The sequence below is a fragment of the Heterodontus francisci genome, chromosome 1 (assembly GCF_036365525.1).
Source record: "Heterodontus francisci isolate sHetFra1 chromosome 1, sHetFra1.hap1, whole genome shotgun sequence".
NCBI lineage: Eukaryota > Metazoa > Chordata > Chondrichthyes > Heterodontiformes > Heterodontidae > Heterodontus > Heterodontus francisci.
The window spans coordinates 114506696-114528526 of record NC_090371.1 but is presented as its reverse complement, the minus strand read 5'-3'; the positions used below and the strand labels follow the sequence as shown (position 1 = coordinate 114528526).

At 44.3% G+C, this 21831-nt stretch overlaps 1 protein-coding gene across 4 annotated transcripts in view; it reads left to right on the top strand.

Moving 5' to 3' along the window:
- micu3a (mitochondrial calcium uptake family, member 3a) overlaps positions 1 to 21831 on the top strand; it is a 326674-nt gene that overhangs the window by 253685 nt on the left and 51158 nt on the right. For 3 of the 4 annotated variants that reach the window (XM_068034798.1, XM_068034814.1, XM_068034788.1), the window contains one exon: positions 12203 to 12685. The exons of the other annotated variant lie outside the window; for it this stretch is intronic. In XM_068034798.1, coding sequence (XP_067890899.1) covers positions 12203 to 12340 — 138 coding nt within the window. In that variant the 3' untranslated portion in view covers positions 12341 to 12685. Of the gene's footprint in view, positions 1 to 12202; positions 12686 to 21831 lie in introns of those variants that run through there. 4 annotated transcript variants of the gene reach the window in all.

Sequence of the window (21831 nt, the reverse complement as noted above, 5' to 3'; positions counted from 1 at the left end):
TTTCAAGAAGCCCTCCTGGATGCTCCTTACAAATTCTGCCCCATCCAAGCCCCTAGCACTAAGTGAGTCCCAGTCAATATAATGAAAGATGGACATCTATCCAGAATATTCTGCTTCGCTACATCAAGTGTGCGGGCAGAGATTGACTACTTATGCAAGCAAAAACAATGCCAGGTATGTCACTAAATCAGTTTTCAATATACTGACGAGAAAGTAAGTCAATAAATTAGTCTTCTCATTTAAAGTTTTTCACAAAAATGCACATTTGTTGTTGTTTTTATTAGTAAGATGAATTTTTATGCCTTTATCTTGCAAAATTTGCGCACCAGCCCCCTGGGCCGAGCAAAAATCATAATGCGGCCCTCCGCCCAAAATAGTTGGACAACCCTGCTGTAGACCTTATAACCTGGTATATTTGGTTACCAGTCCTGACCGTCTTGCAGCCATATCTCAATAATGGCTACCATGTCATACCCTCCAAGTTGAATTTGTGCCTGCATCTCATTCAGTTTGTTCCATATACTCCATGTGTTTGCATAAAGAATGCTTATTTGGGCCACACACCCTCACCTGTTCTTCTGCTCTCATGTTTTGTTTATGTGTTTCCTATTTCTTTCTCCTGGTTTAATTATCTTACATCTTTTAATTTTCCTTTTCCCTGTGGTGCCTAAAACACAACTTCTGACTGCCACTCTACTCTCTTCCCTTTTGTTCGTTTTCAAACTATTACCTATTCTACCTTTTCTGCCTGAGCCCTCTCCCTCACTTACTAGTTTAAAGTCCTTGTGACCACCCTATTTATCCTTTCTGCTAGGACCCTGGTCCCAGCTCATGGAGCCTGCTCCATTGGTACAGTTCCTTCCTGTCCCTGGTGGTGCCAGTTTCCCATGAAATGGAACCCATATTTTCCACACCACTCCTTCAGCCACAAATTCCCTAATCTGCTTATCCCTATGCCTATTGACAAGAGCATCGAGTAATAATCCAGAGATTATGACCCTTGAGGTCCTCTTTAATTTAGCTGCTAGTTTCTGGTACTCTCCAAACAAGACCTCTTTCCTACACTTCACAATGTTTTTGGTCCCAATATGGACCCTCTCCTACTCAAGTTCTTCTCCATCAACGAGGAGACATCCTGAACCCTGACACCAGGCAGGCAATACAACCTTCGAAGCTCCTGGTCACGGATGCAGAGAACAGTATCTATCCCCCTGACTGTACTGTTGTCGACCATTACCATGTTCCTTTTCAATCCCCTCACTTGAATGACCTTCTATCAACCACGAGTTTTCCAAGAGCATTTGTCATTCCTCCATCTAGGCCAAAAGCAATGCCTTGGGCATGTCAGGTTTACCAAGGAGTTGGTCATAGAAATGTGCCACCTGTTTCAACATGACATAGAGCCACACACCAGGGTGAGGATGACACTGCTAATGGCCACAGAGTTCACAGTGGTATTAAACTTCTACATGACAAGTACTTTCCAGTTGGGAGGTGACATATCCAACATCTCCCAGTACGCCATCCATCGATGCATCGAGGAGGTGACAGAGGCCTTATTTGCCACGAGAGGGGAGTATATTGTGTTCTGTCTAAGGGAGGAGAAGCAAGTTGCTTAGACACTTGAATTTACCCTCTCTGCAGCCCCTTCTCCATCGTGTTTCAGACCTAGAGGCACTGCCAAAACAGCCCCACACACCTCTTGCAGACTACAGGTGACAAAATCCTCTGCCCTCCCTGAATAGATGCACAAACTCACCAGCAAACCTCCAAAAACAAGCCACAGTAATTCCACAAACATCTCTGTCGCAAAAGTCAGTCAAAAGCACCTCACCTGTAAGTTGGACGCCTATCCCTCTAAATAGCACTAGCAGTGGGGAAGAGGGGTGTTGCTCGTGCAGTTCAATGTGTGTTCAGCTGAAAGTGATTAGTGCATGCATTCTGTGGACCTGTGTGGTCAAAGTTTGAACAACGTGCGTTAGCTCAGCCGGAACAAATGTCACAATCTGACCTCTCTTCATGCTGCTGGCGCATGCATGGGTGTCGCACAGGAAATGCTGGAAGTGGTCAACAGCACGACCAGCACATTTTATGTCTTCAGGGGTTCCATGGCACCGGCACCAGTGGCACTTGGAGCCCAATTTTATAATCATAGGGCAGAATATTGTCCTGCCCTTGGAGGTGGGCACCGAGGCGGGGGAGGCAATCAAAATGGCAGGGGGCACTGTTCCCAATTCCACCTTCCAGCCACTGCCAGGCCCACCATCGTTGGAATAAAATCAGGTCCATACAGTCAGTATTGGCACAGAAACAGGCCATCTGGTTCATGCCAGCTTTCTGTAGAGCAATCCAATTGGTCTCATTCTATCCTTGTAGCCCTGCAAGTTTATTTCCCTCAAGTGTCCATCCAAATCATCTCCACTTCCACCACCCTCGTAGGCAGCATGTTCCAGGTATTACTACTCGCTGCGTAAATAAAGTGCTTCCTCACTTCCCTGCTGCATCTTTTGCCCAAAACCTTAAATCTGTGTCCCATTGTCCTTGTATGATCAGCTAATGGGTCTGCACTGAAAGCTGGTGAGTCTGGTGAGATAAAAACAAGAAATGCTGGAACCACTCAGCAGGTCTGGCAGCATCTGTGGAAAGAGAAGCAGAGTTAACGTTTCGGGTCAGTGACCCTTCTTCGGAACTGACAAATATTAAAAATGTCACAGGTTATAAGCAAGTGAGGTGGGGGTGGGGCAAGAGATAACAAAGGAGAAGGTGTAGATTGGACAAGGCCACATAGCTGACCAAAAGGTCATGGAGCAAAGACAAACAATATGTTAATGGTGTGTTGAAAGACAAAGCATTAGTACAGAAAAGGTGTTAACGGACTGAATATTGAACAGCAGCAAGTGCAAACATGAAAAAAAACAATGGGTAAGCAAACTGAACAAACTAAGATGAAATGAAATAAATGCAAAAAAGGTTGTAAAAAATGTAAAAAAGAAAAAAAGAGTCTGGTGAGAGGGAGTTTTAAGGGTTAATTTCTATCTAAAGACTAGTTTTTTCTTCAATTTATCAATTAACTAAAAATTACTCCTTACATTAAGAGAAGTGAAGTTTTATTCCAGCCTTAAAACAGGGGTATACACGCTCTCTGGGAGCAGCTGTAGCTAGTTACTTAGGTAGCTGGCTTAAACTGGTTTTCAGAAGCTTGAAACAGTTGTTTCTCAGAAAGTATAAAAGCAGGGCTTCCTCAGTGCTGCTTCATCTGCACTGAGAGCTGCTCTGAGGGCACAGAGTGCAAAGTGAGCGAGTGAGCGATAAATCTATCTTGTTTCAGCCTTCAGTAGCTGGCTGTTACTTCTGTACTGGGGAGAAAGCTGATTGGTGAGTTATTCGTAAGTTATTCTACTTATTTTAATTGTAATAACTAGTTTTTAAAGTTACGTTATGGCAGGTCAGCTCGGCCAAGTGGAATGTACATCCTGTGGGTATGTGGGAAGTCATGGGTGCACCATGTGTCCTAGACGAGCACATCTGTAGGAAGTGTCACCAGCTGCAGAAGCTTGAGCTCTGGGTTTCGATCTCAAGTGGCCGCTGGAGTCACTGTTGTGCATCCACGAGGCTGAAGACTATGTGGATAGCACGTTTAGGGAGGTGGTCACACCGCAGGTTAGGAGCATGCAGACAGAGACAGAATGGGTGACCGCCAGGCAGTCTAAGAAAACCAGGCAGGTAGTGCAGGAGTCCCCTGTGTCTATCTTGCTTGCTAATCGGTCTTCCATTTTGGATACTGGTGAGGCTGATTGTTCCTCAGGAGAGTGCAGCCAGAGCAAAGTCCATGGCACCATGGGTGGCTCAGCTGCATGGGAGGGAAAGAAGAAGAGTGGAAGAGCAATAGCGATAGGGGATTCGATAGTCAGGGGATCAGACAGGTGTTTCTGCGGCAGTAAACGTGACTCCAGGATGGTGTGTTGCCAGGGTCAAGGATGTCATAGAGTGGCTGCAGGACATCCTTCTGGGGGAGGGTGAACAGCTAGAGGCCGTAGTCCACATTGGTACCAATGACATAGGTAGGAAGAGGGACAAGGTCCTGAAAGAACATTTTAGGGAGTTAGGAAGGAAATTTAAAAGCAGGATCTCGAGAGCAGTAATCTCAGGATTATTCCCAGTGCCACATGTTAGTGAGCATAGGAATAGGAGGATTGATCAATTGAACACATGGCTAGAGAATTGGTGTAGGAGGGAAGGCATCAGATTTCTGAGGCATTGGAACTGGTTCTGCAGCAGGTGGGACCTGTACAAGATGGACGGGTTATACCTTAACAGCACCAGGACTAATATCCTCGCAGGGAAATTTGCTAGTGCTGTTGGGGAGGATTTAAACGAGCTTGTCAGGGGGATGGGAACCTGAGGGGTAGCTCAAATTGGAAGGAAGTAAAGCTGGTAACAGGAAGTAGAAAAGTAGCAAGTGAAATTAGAATGCAGGCGAAACAAAGTTGAGCATCAACTAGGCTTAAAATGCAAAATAACATCAAAAAGACAAAGTGAAGGGCACTCTACCTGAATGCACACAGCATTTGCAACAAGGTAGATGATTTAAAGGCACAAATAGAGGTAAGTGGGTACGATCTAATTGCCATTACAGAAATGTGACTACAGGGTGATCAAGTCTGGGAAACGAATATTCCAGGATATTTGCCATTTAGGAAGGACAGACAAAAAGGAAAAGGAGGTGGTGTTGCGCTGATAAGGGATTGGAGCAGTACATTAGTAAGGGAGGATCTCAGATCGGAAGAACAAAATGTGGAATCTGTTTGGGTGGAGCTAAGAAACAGCAAGGGGCAGCAAACACTGGGAGGAGTTGTTTATAGGCCACCAAACAGTAGTGGTAGTGTGCGGCATGGTATGAATCAGGAGATTAGAGAAGCTTGCAGCATGGGTAATACAGTAATCATGGGTGACTTCAATCTGCATATAGACTGGGTAAACCTAATGAGCACTAATGCTTTGGAGGATGAGTTTTTGGAGTGTGTTAGGGCTGGTTTTCTAGAGCAGTATGTTGAGGAACCGACTAGAGAACAGGCTATTTTAGATCTGGTATTATGTAATGAGAAAGTAATCTTGTTGTAAAAGAAACTTTAGGGTTGAGTGACCATAACATGATATTATTTTACATTATGTTTGAAAGTGAGGTGGTTCAATCTGAAGCCAGGGTGTTAAATTTGAACAAAGGAAATTAAGAAGGTATGAGGGACAAATTGGCTGAGGTGGTTGGGGAAAATACATTAAAAGGTATGACAGTGCATAAGCAATGGATAGTCTTTAAAGAATTATTACATAGTTTACAGCAAATATACATTTCCTCTAGGCACAAAAACCCCAAAAGTAAAGGCAGTCAACTGTGGATGACAAAAGAAGTTAAGGATTGTATAGACTTAAAAGAAAAGGTCTATAAATTTGCCAGAAATAATAGTAAACCTGAGGATTGGGAGGATTTTAGAACACAGCTAAGGAGCACCAAGAAACTGATAAAGAAAGGGAGACAATAATATGAATGTAAACTAGTAAAAATCATTTTAAAAAGACCGCAAAAGCTTCTATAGGTAGATAAAAAGGAAACATTTGGCTAAGTCAAATGTGGGTCCATTACAGTCAGGAGAATTTATAACGGGGAATAGAGAAATGGCAGAGAAGTTAAATGATTACTTTGTGCCTGTCTTCACTGAGGAAAATACAAAAAATCTCCCAGAATTAGTGATCCAAGGGACTAGGGAGAATGAAAAATTGAAGGAAATTAGTATCAGTAAGAAGGTTGTATTGGAGAAATTAATGGAACTGAAGGTTGATAAATCCCCAGGACCTGATATTCTACACCCCAAAGTGTTTAAAGAGATAGTGGATGCATTGGTGATCATCTTCCAAAATTCTGTAAATCCTGGAACGGTTCCTACAGATTGGAAGGTAGAAAATGTCACCCCACCATTTAAGAAGGGAAGGAGAGAGAAAACCAGGAACGACAGACCTGTTACCCTTACATTAGTAGTAGGGAAAATGCTAGAATCTACTCTAAAGGATCTGATAAATGGACACTTGGATAATAATAATCTGCTTGGGTATAATCAACATGGATTGACAAACCTGTTGGAGTTTTTGACGATGTTACTAATAGAATTGATAACGGGGAGTGGGTGGACGTAGTATACTTGGATTTTCAGAAGGCTTTTGATAAAGTTCCCCACAGGAGGTTGGTTAGCAAAATTAAAGCACATGGGATAGGAGGTAATATACTGGCATGGATTAAGGATTGGTTAACAGGTTGAAAACAGAGAGTAGGAATAAATGGGTCATTCTTGCATTGGCAGGCTGTGACTAGTGGGGTACTACAAGGATCAGTACTCGGGTCCCAGCTGTTCACAATATATATCAATGATTTGGATGCGGGGATCAAATGTAATATTTCCAAGTTTACGGATGACACAAAAGTAGGTGGGAATGTATGTTGTTGGGAAGATGTAAAGCGGCTTCAAGGGGATTTGGACAGACATAGTGAGTGGGCAACAACTTGGAATATAATGTGGAAAAATGTGATGTTATGATGCTGCTTCTATTTTTTAAAGTTTTTTTTCAGGACTCATGTATTTTAGAATTATGGACATTGTTTTATTTGGGAAAATTGAAAAGGATTCCATGGATTTTTTTTCACTGGGTCATTGAAAGGACACATAGGTCTTGTTTGTAAACAACATTTACTGTAAGTCACCTGTCTTCAGATAAATACCCAGCAGGGGCTTTTTGACTTGAGGAGGCAAGGTTGAGGGGGAGGGGGGGGGAGATGTTTATAGAGAAGTGGCAGGTCAAGATTTATAGGAGTCAGCAGGTACTGTTGAGATATTGTTTTTGGTTTCGCTTTGGACAGTGTGTTGGGGTGTGAACTGTTTTGAAGGCAGTTGGAGAAAACCAGCCAAGAGAGCAGTTACCATCAGCACCCACGTCCATCTCTTTGAGAATTTCCTGAGATTCAAGTGTAAGAAATAGAAAAACTGATGCTGCATTTCTCCTGAAAAGCCTGCCAGAAACCCCTGTTGTTGCATTTCTCCTGGGAAGCCTGCCAAACTGATCTTCAATGTTCCCTGAAAAGAACTGTTCTAGAAAGATCCCAGTGACAACCGTCTATGGGTATTTGGGACGTCAAACCCCAAAACAGGACAACTGACATCTTTCCATATCTTCTCCTCTTTTCTTCAAGAATTAGCAAGTATTTTGCCAAAGTATTCTTTTTTTCTTGTAACAGAGCTCTAAAGAGAAAATCTCTATTTTTTTGGTTAACCTGTGTGTGTGTGTGTGTGTGTTGGGGTTGGGGGAGGTGGCTAAGGTAAAAGGGAACTTCCATATTTCGCTCTGTTAATGCTTTGCTTTGTTACTGGTTATGTCTTGTTTTATATTGTTATTTATTAAAGGAACCTGGTTGGTGTATTTTATTCTGGAATACAGCGTAGAGTCTATGATTGACCGTATCGGTAATTGGGAAAATATATGTTGTGATCTGTGGAAAAGTGGAACTAGAAAAGACAGTGCACTGCTCCCACCTCGGTCATAACAGTGAGGTTATCCACTTTGGTAGGAGGAACAGATGTGCAGAGTATTTCTTAAATGGTAAGTGATTAGAAATTGTAGATGTACAAAGGGACCTGGGTATTCTCATCAATAGGTCACTGAAAGCTAACATGTAGGTGCAGCAAGCAATTAAGAAGGCTAATGGTATGTTAGCCTTTATCACAAGAGGATTTGAGTACAGGAGTAATGAAGTGTTGCTTCTATTGTATAGAACCTTAGTTAGACTGCACCTGGAGTACTGTGTGCAGTTTTGGCCCCCTTACCTTAGGAAGGATATTATTGCCATAGAAGGAGTGCAACGAAGGTTCACCAGAGTTGTTCCCGGGATGGCGGGACAGTCCTATGAAGAGAGATTGGGGAAACTGGGCTTGTATTCTCTAGAGTTTTGAAGAATGAGAAGTGATCTCATAGAAACCTACAAAATATTGAAAGAGATAGACAGGGTAGATGCAGCTATGACTTTTCCCCTGGTTGGGAGTCTAGAACCAGGGAACACAATTTCAAAATAAGGGGGAAGCCACTTAGGAAAGAGATGAGGGGAAATTTCTTTACTCAAAGGGTTACGAATCTTTGGAATTCTCTACCCCAGAGGGCTGTGGAAGCTCAGTCATTGAGTATGTTTAAAGCAGAGATTGACAGATTTCTAAATGCCAATGACATAAAGGGATATGGGGATAATGTGGGAAAAAGGCATTGAAGTGAATGATTAGCCATGATTGTATTGAATGGCGGAGCAGGCCAGATGGGCTGAATGGCCTACTCATGCTCCTATGTTCCTATAGAACAGCTTTTCTATGTCTACCTTATCTAAACCTATAATAATCTTAGTGTGACGTCAGACAAAGATGGATAAGTGATTGGCTCCAGCCCGGACCGTGCCACAGCCACCAGCAGCTACAAGGGATCAGAGAGAGAAAGAGCAAGGGTAGTTCACGGACCTGGCTGGACAGTTCGGAGAGTGGAGATGGGTATCTGGAGACAGGAAGTGGCGACCTGGAGCTGCTGCCTTCGCACACCTAGAGGAGAAGATCACACCTATGTTTGTGGTGATCTGGGCCCTGCTGGTCAGTGCCTTCAATATTAACAGCAACAACATTAAGAGCTAATGCTGGCATGGACTTGATGGGCCAAATGGCCTCATTCTGTGCCTCAAATGACTCTGACTCTAATGGCTCAGGGAGTAAACTCAACAAAATCTGGAATGGAGTCCCATTAGGTAGTTGATGTTTCCCTCATTAGCACCTTCCAGCAACTCCTGCAACCTAATAGGCCCCAGACTTATAAGCTTTCGTCTTTCCTCTGGTCACCAGCCTACGAGATCGAGAGGGGTGCAGATGCTCAGCAAGTCTGCACCTCCTAAAACCGTGCCTAGGCTACGCAGAAAACAAAGAAAGGTAATCTTTCGGCTTGGAAGCTGTTATGTGAAGAGTGTATATCCTGGAATGAACAATTACCCGCACACTCCATAGCAAGTACATGCAAGGCAGCCCTGTTTGACTGAGCTACACAAGCTTGGTGTTGCCATTGTCGCTCTACAAGAAACCGGATTAGCCAACACAGGCTCTATTTGTGAGGCTAATTACACCTTCTGCTGGCATGGAAAGAATGCTGAAGATTGCAGCGAGCAGCCGACTGACACAGGTCAATTGATCCACCAGTAGCAACCTCAGAACGCGTCATCTCCCTGCAGCGATCATCTGATGTAGGCACAGTCAACATCAAATGTGTTTATGCACCAACACTCTATGCCAGCAGCTCGGATCAAGCGCATTTTTATAATTCCCTTGATGATGTTCTGAGAAACATGCCAAATGATGGGAGGCTGTTCATCCTGGGTGACTTCAACGCACATATTGGGACAGTGATTCATGGCAAACGTGCCTTGGTCATCATGGTCTGGGCAAGATCAAAAATAACAGACAATGCTTTTTTGAGCTTAGTGCCCTGAATGAACGCCAACACCAACACCTTCCAGGGCAATCATCACCAACAGGTATCATGGCATCACCCAAGGTCTGGGCATTGGCACCAAGTGGACCTAGTCATCATGAGGAGCTGCAATCTACCCAGTGTTCATCACACCCGCACTTACCACAGCGCAGATTGTGACACTGACCATTCATTAGCAGCAGAGTGAAGGTGTACCCCTGAACTTTCCACAGATCCAAACGCCATGTATCAATATCCCTTGTTTAAGCTCTGATGCCAAATACCAGCACTTTGCACTATCGCTAGAACACTTGCTACCCACCAAAGCCTCAACGAAAAGCACTGATGCCAGCATTGAGCTTAGTGACTTCCAAACTTTATCAATCATCCAGCAGCAGAAGCATCATTTGGAAAAGGCGGAATTCACAACAATGACTGGTTTGAGACCTGCTCAGCTGAGATGATATCTGTCACTGGTGCAAAATAACAACGCTTACATGATGCACAACATAAATCCAACAGCTAAGACATTGCACAACGTGAAAGTAGCCAATACAGCCGTGCAAAGCACAGGGAGATACTGCGTAAACAAACACTGGACCAACTTATGTCAAGAAATCCAAACTGCATACGACAAAAGAAATCTACGAGCTATGCACGAAGGGAGTAAAGGGCGCTTGGCCCTGCCATAACCAAAGTTGCTCCCCTGAAGTCAGCAGATGGTGAAGTACTCACCGACAAAAATAAACAGATAACCTGCTGGGCTGAACACTACTGTGAGCTGTGCTCCTGTGAGTCGGACATGTCCCAGAATGTGTTTGATGCTCTCCTGCAACTTCCTGTTCAGGATGAATTAGATGAAGAACCCTCATCACTGGAACACAAAGGCCATAGACCGCCTAGCAAACAGAAGGGCACCCAACAAAGATGGAATCCTAGTCAAACTGCTCGGACACGGAAAGTCACATCTATTGCCACACTTTTATGATCTCCTCCTCTGCTGGAAAATAGGCTTTATTCCACAGGAGATGTCTGACACCAAAATCATCACATTATACAAACCAAAGGTGACAGCAACAACTACAGAGGCATCTCACTCCTTAGCTAGGCCTTTGCTAGGGTCATCGAGTCCATTTCCTTGCAAACCAAGTATACCCAGAAGCACAGTGCAGTTTCTGTGCTGGCAGATCTACTGTGGATATGATCTTCTCCATACTCCAGCTACAAGAGAAGTGTAGGGAACACGGTATATATCCCTTTACCTTATTCAAGAAATGGTGTAAGGACAGTCTGAGCAGCTACAAGCCACTTAGTTTAACAGTGGTGCGTAAGGTTTTAGAAACAATAATCAGGAAAAAAAATCAACACACACTTGCAGAGGTTTGAGTTAATTAAGGATAGCCAGCATGGATTTGTAAAAGGCAGATCATGCTTCGCTAAGCTAATTGAATTTTTTGATGAAGTAACAGAAGGTTGAAGGGAATGCGGTGGATGTTGCTTATATGGATTTTAAGAAAGGCCTGGAATAAATTACCACATAAAAGGCTGGTTAGCAAAATTGAGGCTCATGGAATAGGAGGGTCAATGGCCAATTGGATAAAAAAAATTGGCTTGAGAACAGAAAACAGCAAATTGTAGTAAATGGTTGTTTTTTCAGACTGAAGAGTGGTAAACAGTGGTGTTGCCCAAGGGTCAGTGCTGAGACCACTGCTTTTTTGCTGTATATAAATAACTTAGATCTTGGAATACTGAGTAGAATTTCAATTTGTTGACACCAAACCTGGAGGTGCAGCAAACAGTGAGGATGATATGAACCATCTGCAACAGAACATGTATAGGCTAGCATAATGGGCAGATAGATGGCAGATGGAATTTAATACTGACAAGTGTGACATAATGGATAGGGAGAGATAATATATATTTAATGGCATAGTTCGAAAGAGTGTGCAGGAACAGAGGGACTTGAGGGTGCATGTATCTTTGAAGGTGGCAAGACATATTGAGAAAATAGTTAGTAAAGCAGATGGGTTATTGGGCTTCATAAATAAAGGCACTGAGTACAAAAGCAAGGAAGGTATGCTGAACATTTATAAAGCCCTAGTTAGGCCCCAACTAGAGTATTGTGTCCAGTTCTGGTCACCACACTTTAGGAAGGATGGGAGGGTCCTTGAGGGGTTGCAGAGAAGATTTGTCAGAATGATTCCAAGGATGGGGATTTTAGTTACAAGGTTAGGTTGGAAAAATTGGGTGGTTCTCCTCAGAACAAAAGAGATTGAGGGGAAATTTAATATAAAATGTGCAAGATTTTGACAGGCTTCAATAAGTTAGACAAGGAAAAACTGTTCCCATGCACTAATGGTACAAGGACTAGGGGACACAGATTGAAGGTTTTCGGCAAGAGATGCAGGGGGAATATGAGGAAGAACTTTTTTATGCAGCGGGAGGTAATGACCTGGAACTCACTGCTCACAAGGGTAGTGGAAGTGGAGACAATCAATGACTTCAAAAGGAAATCAGATGGCCACCTGAAGGAAATAGACTTGCAGGGCTACAGTGATTGAGCAGGGGAGTGGGTCTGACTGACTAGTTCCATGGTGAGCCAGCATGGACTCGCCAGGCTGAATAGCCTCCTTCCGTATAGTAAATAACTCTGACCTTTTACTTGCAGCACTTCTGGAAGAACCTGCCTTTCAAGGATTGGCCTTCACAGCCATCAGCAAAGGTGCAGCAAGAGAAAACACCCCATATAAATGAATTGTTTGCTGCATGTCCATCATCTTACGCAGATGGAAGGATGCCAACATAATTATCTTGTACACCTTTGTCAAATCTCCCTTCAATCTCCTTTGTTTCAAGGGAAACAATCCCAACTTATAGAGTCATAGAGTCGTACAGCACAGAAACAGGCCCTTCGGCCCACCAGGTCCATGCCAACCATAATGTCTATCTATACTAATCCCACCTGCCTGCATTAATTTCATATCCCTCTATGCCTTGCTCATTCAAGTACCTGTCCAGATGCCTCTTAAATGTCGCTACTGTTCCTGCCTCCACCACCTCCTCAGGCAGCTCATTCCAGATACCCACTATTCTTTGTGTGAAAAATGTACCCTTTGATCCCCTTTAAACCTCCTCCCTCTCACCTTAAATCTATGCCCTCTAGTTTTAGTCACCCCTACCATGGGAAACAGACTCTGGCTATCTACCCTATCTATGCCTCTCATCATTTTATATACCTCTATCATGTCCCCTCTCAGCCTCCTTCGCTCCAGGGAAAACAGACCCAGCCTATCCAATCTCTCTTTATAACTCAAGTCCTCCAAACCAGGCAAGATCCTTGTGAATCTTTTCTGCGCCCTTTCTAGCTGAATCACATCTTTCCTGTAGTGCGGCGACCAGAACTGCACACAGTACTCCAAATGCGGCCTAGCCAACGTTATGTACAACTGTAACATGATGTCCCAACTCTTGTACTCAATGCCTCGGCCGATGAAGGCAAGCATGCCATATGTCTTCTTCACCACCCTGTCTACCTGTGTTGCCACTTTCAGGGAACTATGTACTTGCACCCCAAGGTCTCTCTGCTCAACAACACTCCCCAGGGCCCTGCCATTCACTGTATATGTCCTGCCCTGGTTTAACTTCCCAAAATGCATCACTTCACGCTTGTCAGCGTTAAATTCCATTTGCCACTCCCTTGCCCACTTTCCCATTTGATCTATATCCTGTTGTAACCTTAGACAACCTTCTTCACTGTCCACTATACCACCAATTTTGGTGTCATCTGCAAACTTACTAATCATGCCCCTTACTTTCACATCCAAGTCATTAATATGTATGACAAACATCAGAGGGCCCAGCACCGATCCCTGCGGCACACCACTGGTCACCGGCCTCCAATCTGAAAAACAACCCTCCACTACGACTCTCTGCCTCCTATCACCAAGCCAATTTTGTATCCAATTTGCTAGCTCACCCTGGATCCCATGTGTTCAAACCTTCTGGACCAGCCTACCATGCGGTCAAAGGCCTTGCTAAAGTCCATGTAGACAATGTCCATCGCCCTGCCCTCGTCAATCCTCTTGGTCACCTCCTCGAAAAATTCAAATTCATGAGACATGATTTCCCATGCACAAAGCCATGCTGACTATTCCTAATCAGACCATGCCTTTCCAGATGCATATAAATCCTGTCTCTCGGAATCCCTTCCAATAACTTTCCCACCACTGATGTAAGGCTCACCGGCCTATAGCTCCCTGGCTTATCCCTCCTGCCCTTCTTAAATAACGGTACAACATTAGCTATCCTCCAGTCTTCCGGTACCTCACCCGTGGCTAATGATGATACAAAAATCTCTGCCAGGGCCCCAGCAATCTCCTCCCTTGCTTCCCATAGCATCCTAGGAGACACCTGGTCAGGCCCTGGGGATTTATCCACCTTAATGCACTTCAAAACCTCCAATACCTCCTCCTTTGTAATGTTGATATACTCCAGGATATCGGTGTTCCCTCCCTTGAACTCACTATCTTCCATGACCTTCTCCGCGAGAAATGCGGACGAGAAATATTCATTTAAGACCTCGCCAATTTCCCGTGGCTCCACACATAGATTGCCACACTGATACTTAAGGGGACCTAGCTACCCTTTTACTCTTAATATACTTATAGAATCGTTTAGGATTCTCCTTTATCTTATCTGCCATGGAAATCTCATGGCCCCTTTTCACCCTCCTAATTTCCTTCTTAAGTGTAGTCCTACATCCCCTATACTCCTCGAGGGACTCGCTGGATCCCAGCTGCCTATACCTGACATATGCCTCCTTCTTTGTCCTGACCAGGCCCTCAATATCCCTGGTCAACGAAGGTTCCCTAAACTTGCCAGCCTTGCCCTTCCATCGAAAAGGAACATGCCGGCCTTAAACTCTTCCTATCTCGCTTTTAAAAGCCTCCCACTTGCCAGACGTACCTTTACCTGTAAACAGCCTCTCCCATTCAACTTTTGAGAGTTCCTGTCTGATGCCATCGAAATTAGCCTTCCTCCAATTTAGGACTTCAACCTGAGGACCAGTCCTATCCTTTTCCATAACTATCTTGAAGCTAATAGAGTTATGGTCACTATTCCCAAAGTGCTCCCCCACTGACACATCAACCACCTGCCCATCCTCATTTCCTAAGAGGAGGTCGAGTGTCGCCCCTTCTCTAGTAGGGCCTACTGCTTCAGAAAACTATCCTGGACACACTTAACAAATTCTTCCCCATCTGATCCCTTAGCACTAAGGCAGTCCCAGTCAATATTAGGGAAGTTAAAATCACCTACTATTACAACCCTATAATTCCTACACCTATCTGTGATTTCCCTACATATATGCTCCTCCACTTCCCTCTGACTATTGGGGGGCCTATAGTATAATCCCATCAAAGTGATCACCCCTTTCTTATTTCTAAGTTCTACCCATATGGCCTCACTGGACCTTCCCCCCAGGTTATCCTCTCTAAGTACTGCCGTGATGTCTTCCCTAATCAATAGTGCAACTCCCCCTCCTCTCTTACCTCCACCTCTGTCACGCCGGAAAGATCAGTACCCCGGAACATTGATCTGCCAGTCCTGCCCATCCCTCAACCGCGTTTCCGTAATAGCTATAATATCACAATTCCATGTACCGATCCATGCTCTGAGTTCATCTGCCTTACCTGTAAGGCTTCTTGCATTAAAATAAATGCAGTTTAGCCTACCAGACCTTCCACGCTCCCTGTCCTGCCCCTGCCCGGCCTGCCTACTGGACTTGCTTGCTTTAACCTCGACATTTGTCTCAACTATCTCATCTGAGAGACGACTACTTTGGGTCCCACCCCCCTGCAAGACTAGTTTAAACCCTCCAGAGTAGTACTAGCAAACCTCCTCGCAAGCTTCTCCAATCTAACCTTGTAGCAAAAATCCCTCATCCCTGTAACAATTCTGGTAAATCTCCTCTGCACCCTCTCAAAGACCTTCGCATCCTTTCCAGAGTGTGGTGTCCAGAACTGGGCGCAATACTCTATTTGTGACCTAACCAGAGCTTTATAAAGGCTCAGCATATTCTCCCTCGTCATCCAAGGAGCTCTGGCTTTGGTTCTCCTGCCTTTCCCTCTTGTTGACATGTACCCAGCCTGTACCTGAAATATCTCCTCCTTAAAGATCATCCATTGTTCCATTACAGTTTTTCCTGTCAGTCTTTGGTTCCATTTTACTCTGACTAAATCCCTTCGCATCCCATTGAAGTTGGTCCTCATCCAATTTAGAAATTCTATTAGAATGTTCTTTGTTATTCTTCATTGCTAATCTAATCCTTATGATACAATGATCACTCTTACCCACGTGATCCCCCACATACACTTGCTGCACTTGCCCACCTCATTCCCCAGCACCAGATCCAGCAATGCCTCCTTCCTAGTTGGACAGAGAACATACTGGTTCAGGGAGTTTTCCTGAACCCATTTTGGAAATTCCTCCCCCTCCTTTCCCTTTACTCTAACATTATCCCAATCAATATTTGGGTTATTAAAGTCAGTCAATATCACCACTCTATAGTTCTTGCACATCACTATGATTTCCCTGCAGACTTGCTCTCTCTGGAGGCCTGTAGAATATCCCCAGTATCGTAATCATCCCCTTTTTGCTTTTCAACTCTAATCAAATGGATTCTGTCTTTACCCCCTCAAGGACATCCTTCCTTTCCAACACAACAATGTCTTTCCTAATCAGTATTGCCTCAGTACTGCCACCCCACTTGACTTTTTTTCCTTTTCTGTCTTTTCTGAACACTTTGTATCCTTGAATGTTAAGTGCCCAGTCCTCACTATTTTTTTAGCCACATTTCCATTTTTGCCACTAACCATGTTCCCACACAGCTGTTTGTGCTTGTAGCTCTCCGGCCTGATTCACCACACTTTGTGCATTCACATACATGCATTCAATGCCAGTCTCTGTATTCCTTGTACTTCTTCTTAGTCTGCTCCTATTGAATATGGTACTACTTCCTTCTCTACGACAATCCAACACTGTTACTTTCTGCAGCCAAAATGTAGAGAAATACATGGGTACCAAAAAATCCAGCAAGAGACATTTAAATGGAGAAAAAATAATGCATATGGAAAATGAAAGACATCTGGGGGTCCTGATTGACAATAAATGGGAATTATCACAACAAAGCTTGGTGGCAATGAATCAGATTTTGGGATTTACTAAAAGGTCATGACTGAGGTAATCCTTCCAATGCATAAATCATTGCAACCACACTTAGAATACTGGTTAAGTTTTGATCACCACTGTTCAAAAAGGATATTGCATCTATTGAAAGAATACAGAAGACAGTAACCATAATGATTGCAGGAATGCAATTACTTTTCTCACTGGAAAAGAGAAAGTTGAGAGATAATATGATTGTTGTTTTTAGGAGTCTAAAGTGATTGGATAATGTCATGCATAATGAGCTTTTTCATCTGGTCCAGAATAGTAGAACCAGAGGGCATGGCCTGCACTTGAACTAGAGTAAATTAAAAGGAAATATGTGGGAATAATAGGGGTAATTTTAACCCCCCAAAATGGGTGGATTTGAGTCGAATGCAAAGTTAATTTGTTAAAGATCTGAAACAGGAACCAAATGCGTCTTGTACTCACCCGGATCTGGGGCAGAAAATCCCAGTTGGCCTCCTTTAATTGGTCTTAAGTGGCCCTTAATTACCTGGATTGGCTACCTGCCATGTGTGGGTGGGCAGCTCTTCCGGCAGCCCCCCCACCACCCCCGCCAACAACCACCCGCCCCTCCCACCCCCACCCCCCACCCATCCTGCTTCTGCGAAAATGGCTCCGAGGCAGCATGGAGCTAGAGAACAGGCACACAGGTTGGCACAATTTAAAACCCCTGTCCACCTCTGATCCCGCTCCCAGTAGAGGCTAAAAATCAACAACAGGCGAGATGAGGGGCAGGTGAGCAATCTGCTCTCAGGACACAGATGGGTGGTTGAAGCCTTTTCAGGAGGCTGTGTGCCTTCATTTTGACAGGATTTCTATTTTTGACCCAAGTTGGCCATGTTTTCTCAGCCTCAGGAAAACCAACAGGTAAAAGGAGATGAGAAGGACCGAATCCATCAACCTTTTGCAGCAATGCTTGTGGGCCAGGAGGAGCAGGAGTGTTTTCTTAAGACCTAACAAGCTAACTTGTAAACACCACTACCACCTTCACAACGATCTTCCCCCAATCTGTGCCCCCCCATCCCCATCACTGACGGTCCTCTCCCCTGGCAATCTGTATCCCCCAAGTATTTACCTGATCCTGAACAGTGGCCTTCTCTGGAGCTTTTTCCACCTGACAGGCAGTCTTTTGAGGATTTAACTAACAGGGTAGATAAAGGGAAACCAGTATGTAGTATATTTGGATTTTCAAAAGGCATTTGACAAGGCTCCACACGAAAAGTTGTTGCACAGGATGATGGCTCATGGGGTTTGGAGTAACATATTATCGTAGAGGATCATTAAAGGAAAGAAAGCAGAGTAGGAATAAATAAGTCAGTTTCAGATTGGCAGGCTGTTACCAGTAGGGTGCCACAAACATTAGGGCTCAGGCCTCAGCTATTTATATTCTATATTAATGACTTAGATGAAGGGACCGAGAGTAATGTATCTACATTTTCTGACAATACAAAATTAGGTAGGAAAGTAAGCTGTGCGAATGATGGAGTCTGCAAAGGGCTATAGATTTTAAAACAAGTTGAACATTTATATAGCACCTTTTATGACCACAGGATGTCCCAAAGTGCTTTACCACCAATGAAGTCACTGTTGTAAAGATAGATTTGGAGTATAATATGGGGAAACATGAGGTTATTCACTTTGGTAGGACGGATAGAAAAACTGAATTTTTTTAAATGGTGAGAAACTATTAAATGTTGGTGTTCAGAGGGATTTGGGTGTTCTTGTACATACAACGCAGAAAGTTAACATGCAGGTACAGCAAGCAATTAGGAAAATGGTATGTTAGCCTTTATTGCGAGGTGTCATGACCAGGTGAGAAAGGGGTCTTGGGGTTCCTTCTCAGCCTTTGCCTGGTTTGACCATAACAGGGTTTAATTTTTTATAACACCGTATTTTTAGCTCCCCTCAGTGAATCCTTGTTCACTGCTCTCCAATTGTAAGGCAAAGAAATCAACCAGACAGGTTTTCTTAGATTTAAACAAGAAAGGTGGAAGTTTATTAACTTTAAAACTCTAATTCAGTTAAATCGACTATGAATACGCGACATGACCACACTAGCATGCATACGCAATAAGCACACCTGCAGATAGAGACAGAAAAGTAGAAAGAATTAAGGGGAAAAGTTTGAAGCAATAGCTGGGGTTTATTTACTGTCCTTTGATTTCGACGTAGAGTCTTTGATTGCTGTTAAATCTTAATGTTTCGTTGGGGCCCAGTGGATGCTTTCAAACTTGGTTCGAAGTAGGAGTCTTTCTTCTTGAGGTTTAAGTGTCTTCAATGGATCTGGAAATTCATGAGAGAGAGAGAGAGAGAGAGAGAGCCAGGCAGGGGAGAGGCTCTTTTCTTCAAGTTTAGTTACAGTCTGATGCAAAGTGTTCTTTGAACAGCTCAAAACCAAAGCTGGGCCAGCAGGTTAGTCATGTGACTAGTTTTTTTTTACAACCCCTCCTGCATTTTGTATATTAATTTCAGCTTAGCAGACACCTGCAGTGAGCGGGGGTGGAGGGCAGGGGGGACGTGAAATAGAATGCTGGCTTGTTGCACATTCAATGTCCGGTGATCAAAATCCATTTGGGTTAATTGGATCAGGTCACAGTTCTATTGTCTTTCCAGGCAACTGTCTCTTATTATGCAAATATTTCCAGCCACTGCCGATCTCTTTAAACAATTCTCTTCAGTCCAGCAGCAGTTTAAAATTAATGTTTCATATGACAAAATTAATATGCCTCATTCATGGCAGGTGGGGGCTTCATGACACCTCCACACCCAGCGGAATGAAATGCGATTTTTAGAAGAGCATTTTGTTAAAGGGACTAGAGGGAAGTGTCGATACAGGAAAACACACATGTATCTCTCTCTTTCATTCAGAAATCCTAAAAATTGTTACAGCCTGTCCTTTCTTGGTAGCAGTGCTGCTTTAAACTGCCCTTTTGGCATCCCAATAAACATGTGGTTTTTGGGGAAGGTTTTTTTCCAGTTTGCACATTTCCATGACTGCCCAGGATGTCTTTGTTCCTGTTGAAGTCTGCAGGGGGAGGGTTAGATTTAATTAGCCCTAAGTTGGAGTTCTGCTAATGGGAATCGGCAGTGGTAGGATCCACTCTGAACTCTCTTTCAGTGCTTTGATGAGTCATGCAAGGGCTTTTCACCTTAGGGGTTGGTTGGTTCCTTTTTGTCCTGACTGTAGGGGCGGATTCTCTGCTAATCTCTGGGACACTCCTGCTTCCAGGTATTTGTCCAGATTCTACTGCTCTCCCTTGCGCATTTCGACTAGATGAGGCATCACCCTCAGGGTTTCTCTGCCCTCTTGAGGACTTTATTTGTCTCTGCAGGTTCCTGTAAATGCTGTTAGCAACTCTGGTGGGGTGCTTCTGGTGTCTGCATTTACATAAGAGAATGTGGGGTCTAACTTTTCAAACATTTCTGGTTTGGCTGACCGGACAGTAGGAGTTTCCATTTGGGATTCCTTCCGGACTTTCTTTAACCTGCCCTCTTGGCCACTTTCTCCCCGTTCCTTTCTAGCCTTTTGCCAGCCTTGAGACTGTCTGGCCCCTTTTGTTTTCGGCAGGGGTCCCTTATAGTTCACCAGCCCTTTGCTGGAGGGTCCTCCAAACACCGATACAGGAATTAGCGGTGCAGATTTCACTGTACGTTGGGGTTTGCCCTCAACCTGGCACATGTGGCAACTCCTACAGTACTCCACCACATCATTGTGGAGTTTTGGCCAGTCAATCTGTTGTCTTATGCAGGCTTTAGTTTTTCATATACCGACATGTACAGCCACCATAGTCTCATGGGCCATTCTTAATATTTCTCTCTAGTACCTCTGTGGCACCACTAACTGGTGAACCACTGTCCAATCCTTGCTCTCAGGTCTGTGAGGAGAACTCCATTTCCTCATCAGTGCCTCATTCTTTAAATAGTAGCAGTCGGGACTCCCTCTGCTTCAATTTCAGACTGGGTAGACTGTGCTAGCTCTGCCAGTACTGGGTCAGCTCACAGATCCTCACCTAGGGAAGATTCATTTAATCCATTCCCTGGGTCTTCTAACTTTCCAAAGAAAGTCTCAGACAGACCTCATGGTTATCTGCCTGCAATGCCAATTAAGTCTCCTCTGGGGGAACTGGTTTGATCATGGTCCCATTCACTGTACATTCAGGGAAACTGCAGGGGACCGTCTCCTGCCACTGCCCTGTTTCTTTGACCTCCTGCAGTCTCTCTTTCACTACTGAGGAAGGTACCACCTTCACCCCTGCCAGATCATTACCTAGGAGCAGGTCAATCCCGTCCACAGGCAAACTAGGGACAATCCCTGTGTCACCGGTCCCGAAACTAGGTCGCACTCCAAGTGCACCCAGTGTAAAGGTACAGTCATACACTGCCCTCCAATACCATTCACCACCATTCTGGTATTTACTGCACTCTCTGGGGGAAAGTTCAGGCCTTTTCCTAGTAAAAGGGATCTAGTGGCCCCTGTGTCCCTGAGGATTACTGTGGGCTTGCTTGCCCCACTCAAGGGATATGGGATTACTCTCCCTTCAGACACAAAATCCTGACAACCTTCAGGAATCCTATTAAATGTTCCTGCACTGGCAGCAGTATGCTTCCTGGGTCTTACTATTACTGCAGTTAAAGCCACATCTTGTTTAGCTGTGTTTTCCATCAGGGTCACATCTCCTTCATTTAGCGGGTGTGCCCTGATTAACCCTCAAGATGTTCCCCTTAGTTTCCTGCAGTCAGCTCTTAGATGACCTGCTTTATTACAATGGAAGCACACAGGTCTCCGGATCTCACTCCTACTACAGCACTATCCTTTTTGGCTGAAGGAGGGCCCCCAGTGTCTCCTGCTTTTCCTTCTCTCCCAGGACGGCATGGGCTTCTCTCACCCTTCCACCTTTGTCCTTTTCGGATTTGTGGGGGTGACTAGGAAAGGTTTTCCCCCGGGAAACAGACATAGATAAGAGCTAACTCATCAAACTCATCTCGTTTGCACTGGAGTGCTGACTTGGGGCTGCATTAGAGTGCTAAAGTGGGAGTTTTGTGACTGAGGGAGTTCGGTGCGGAGGA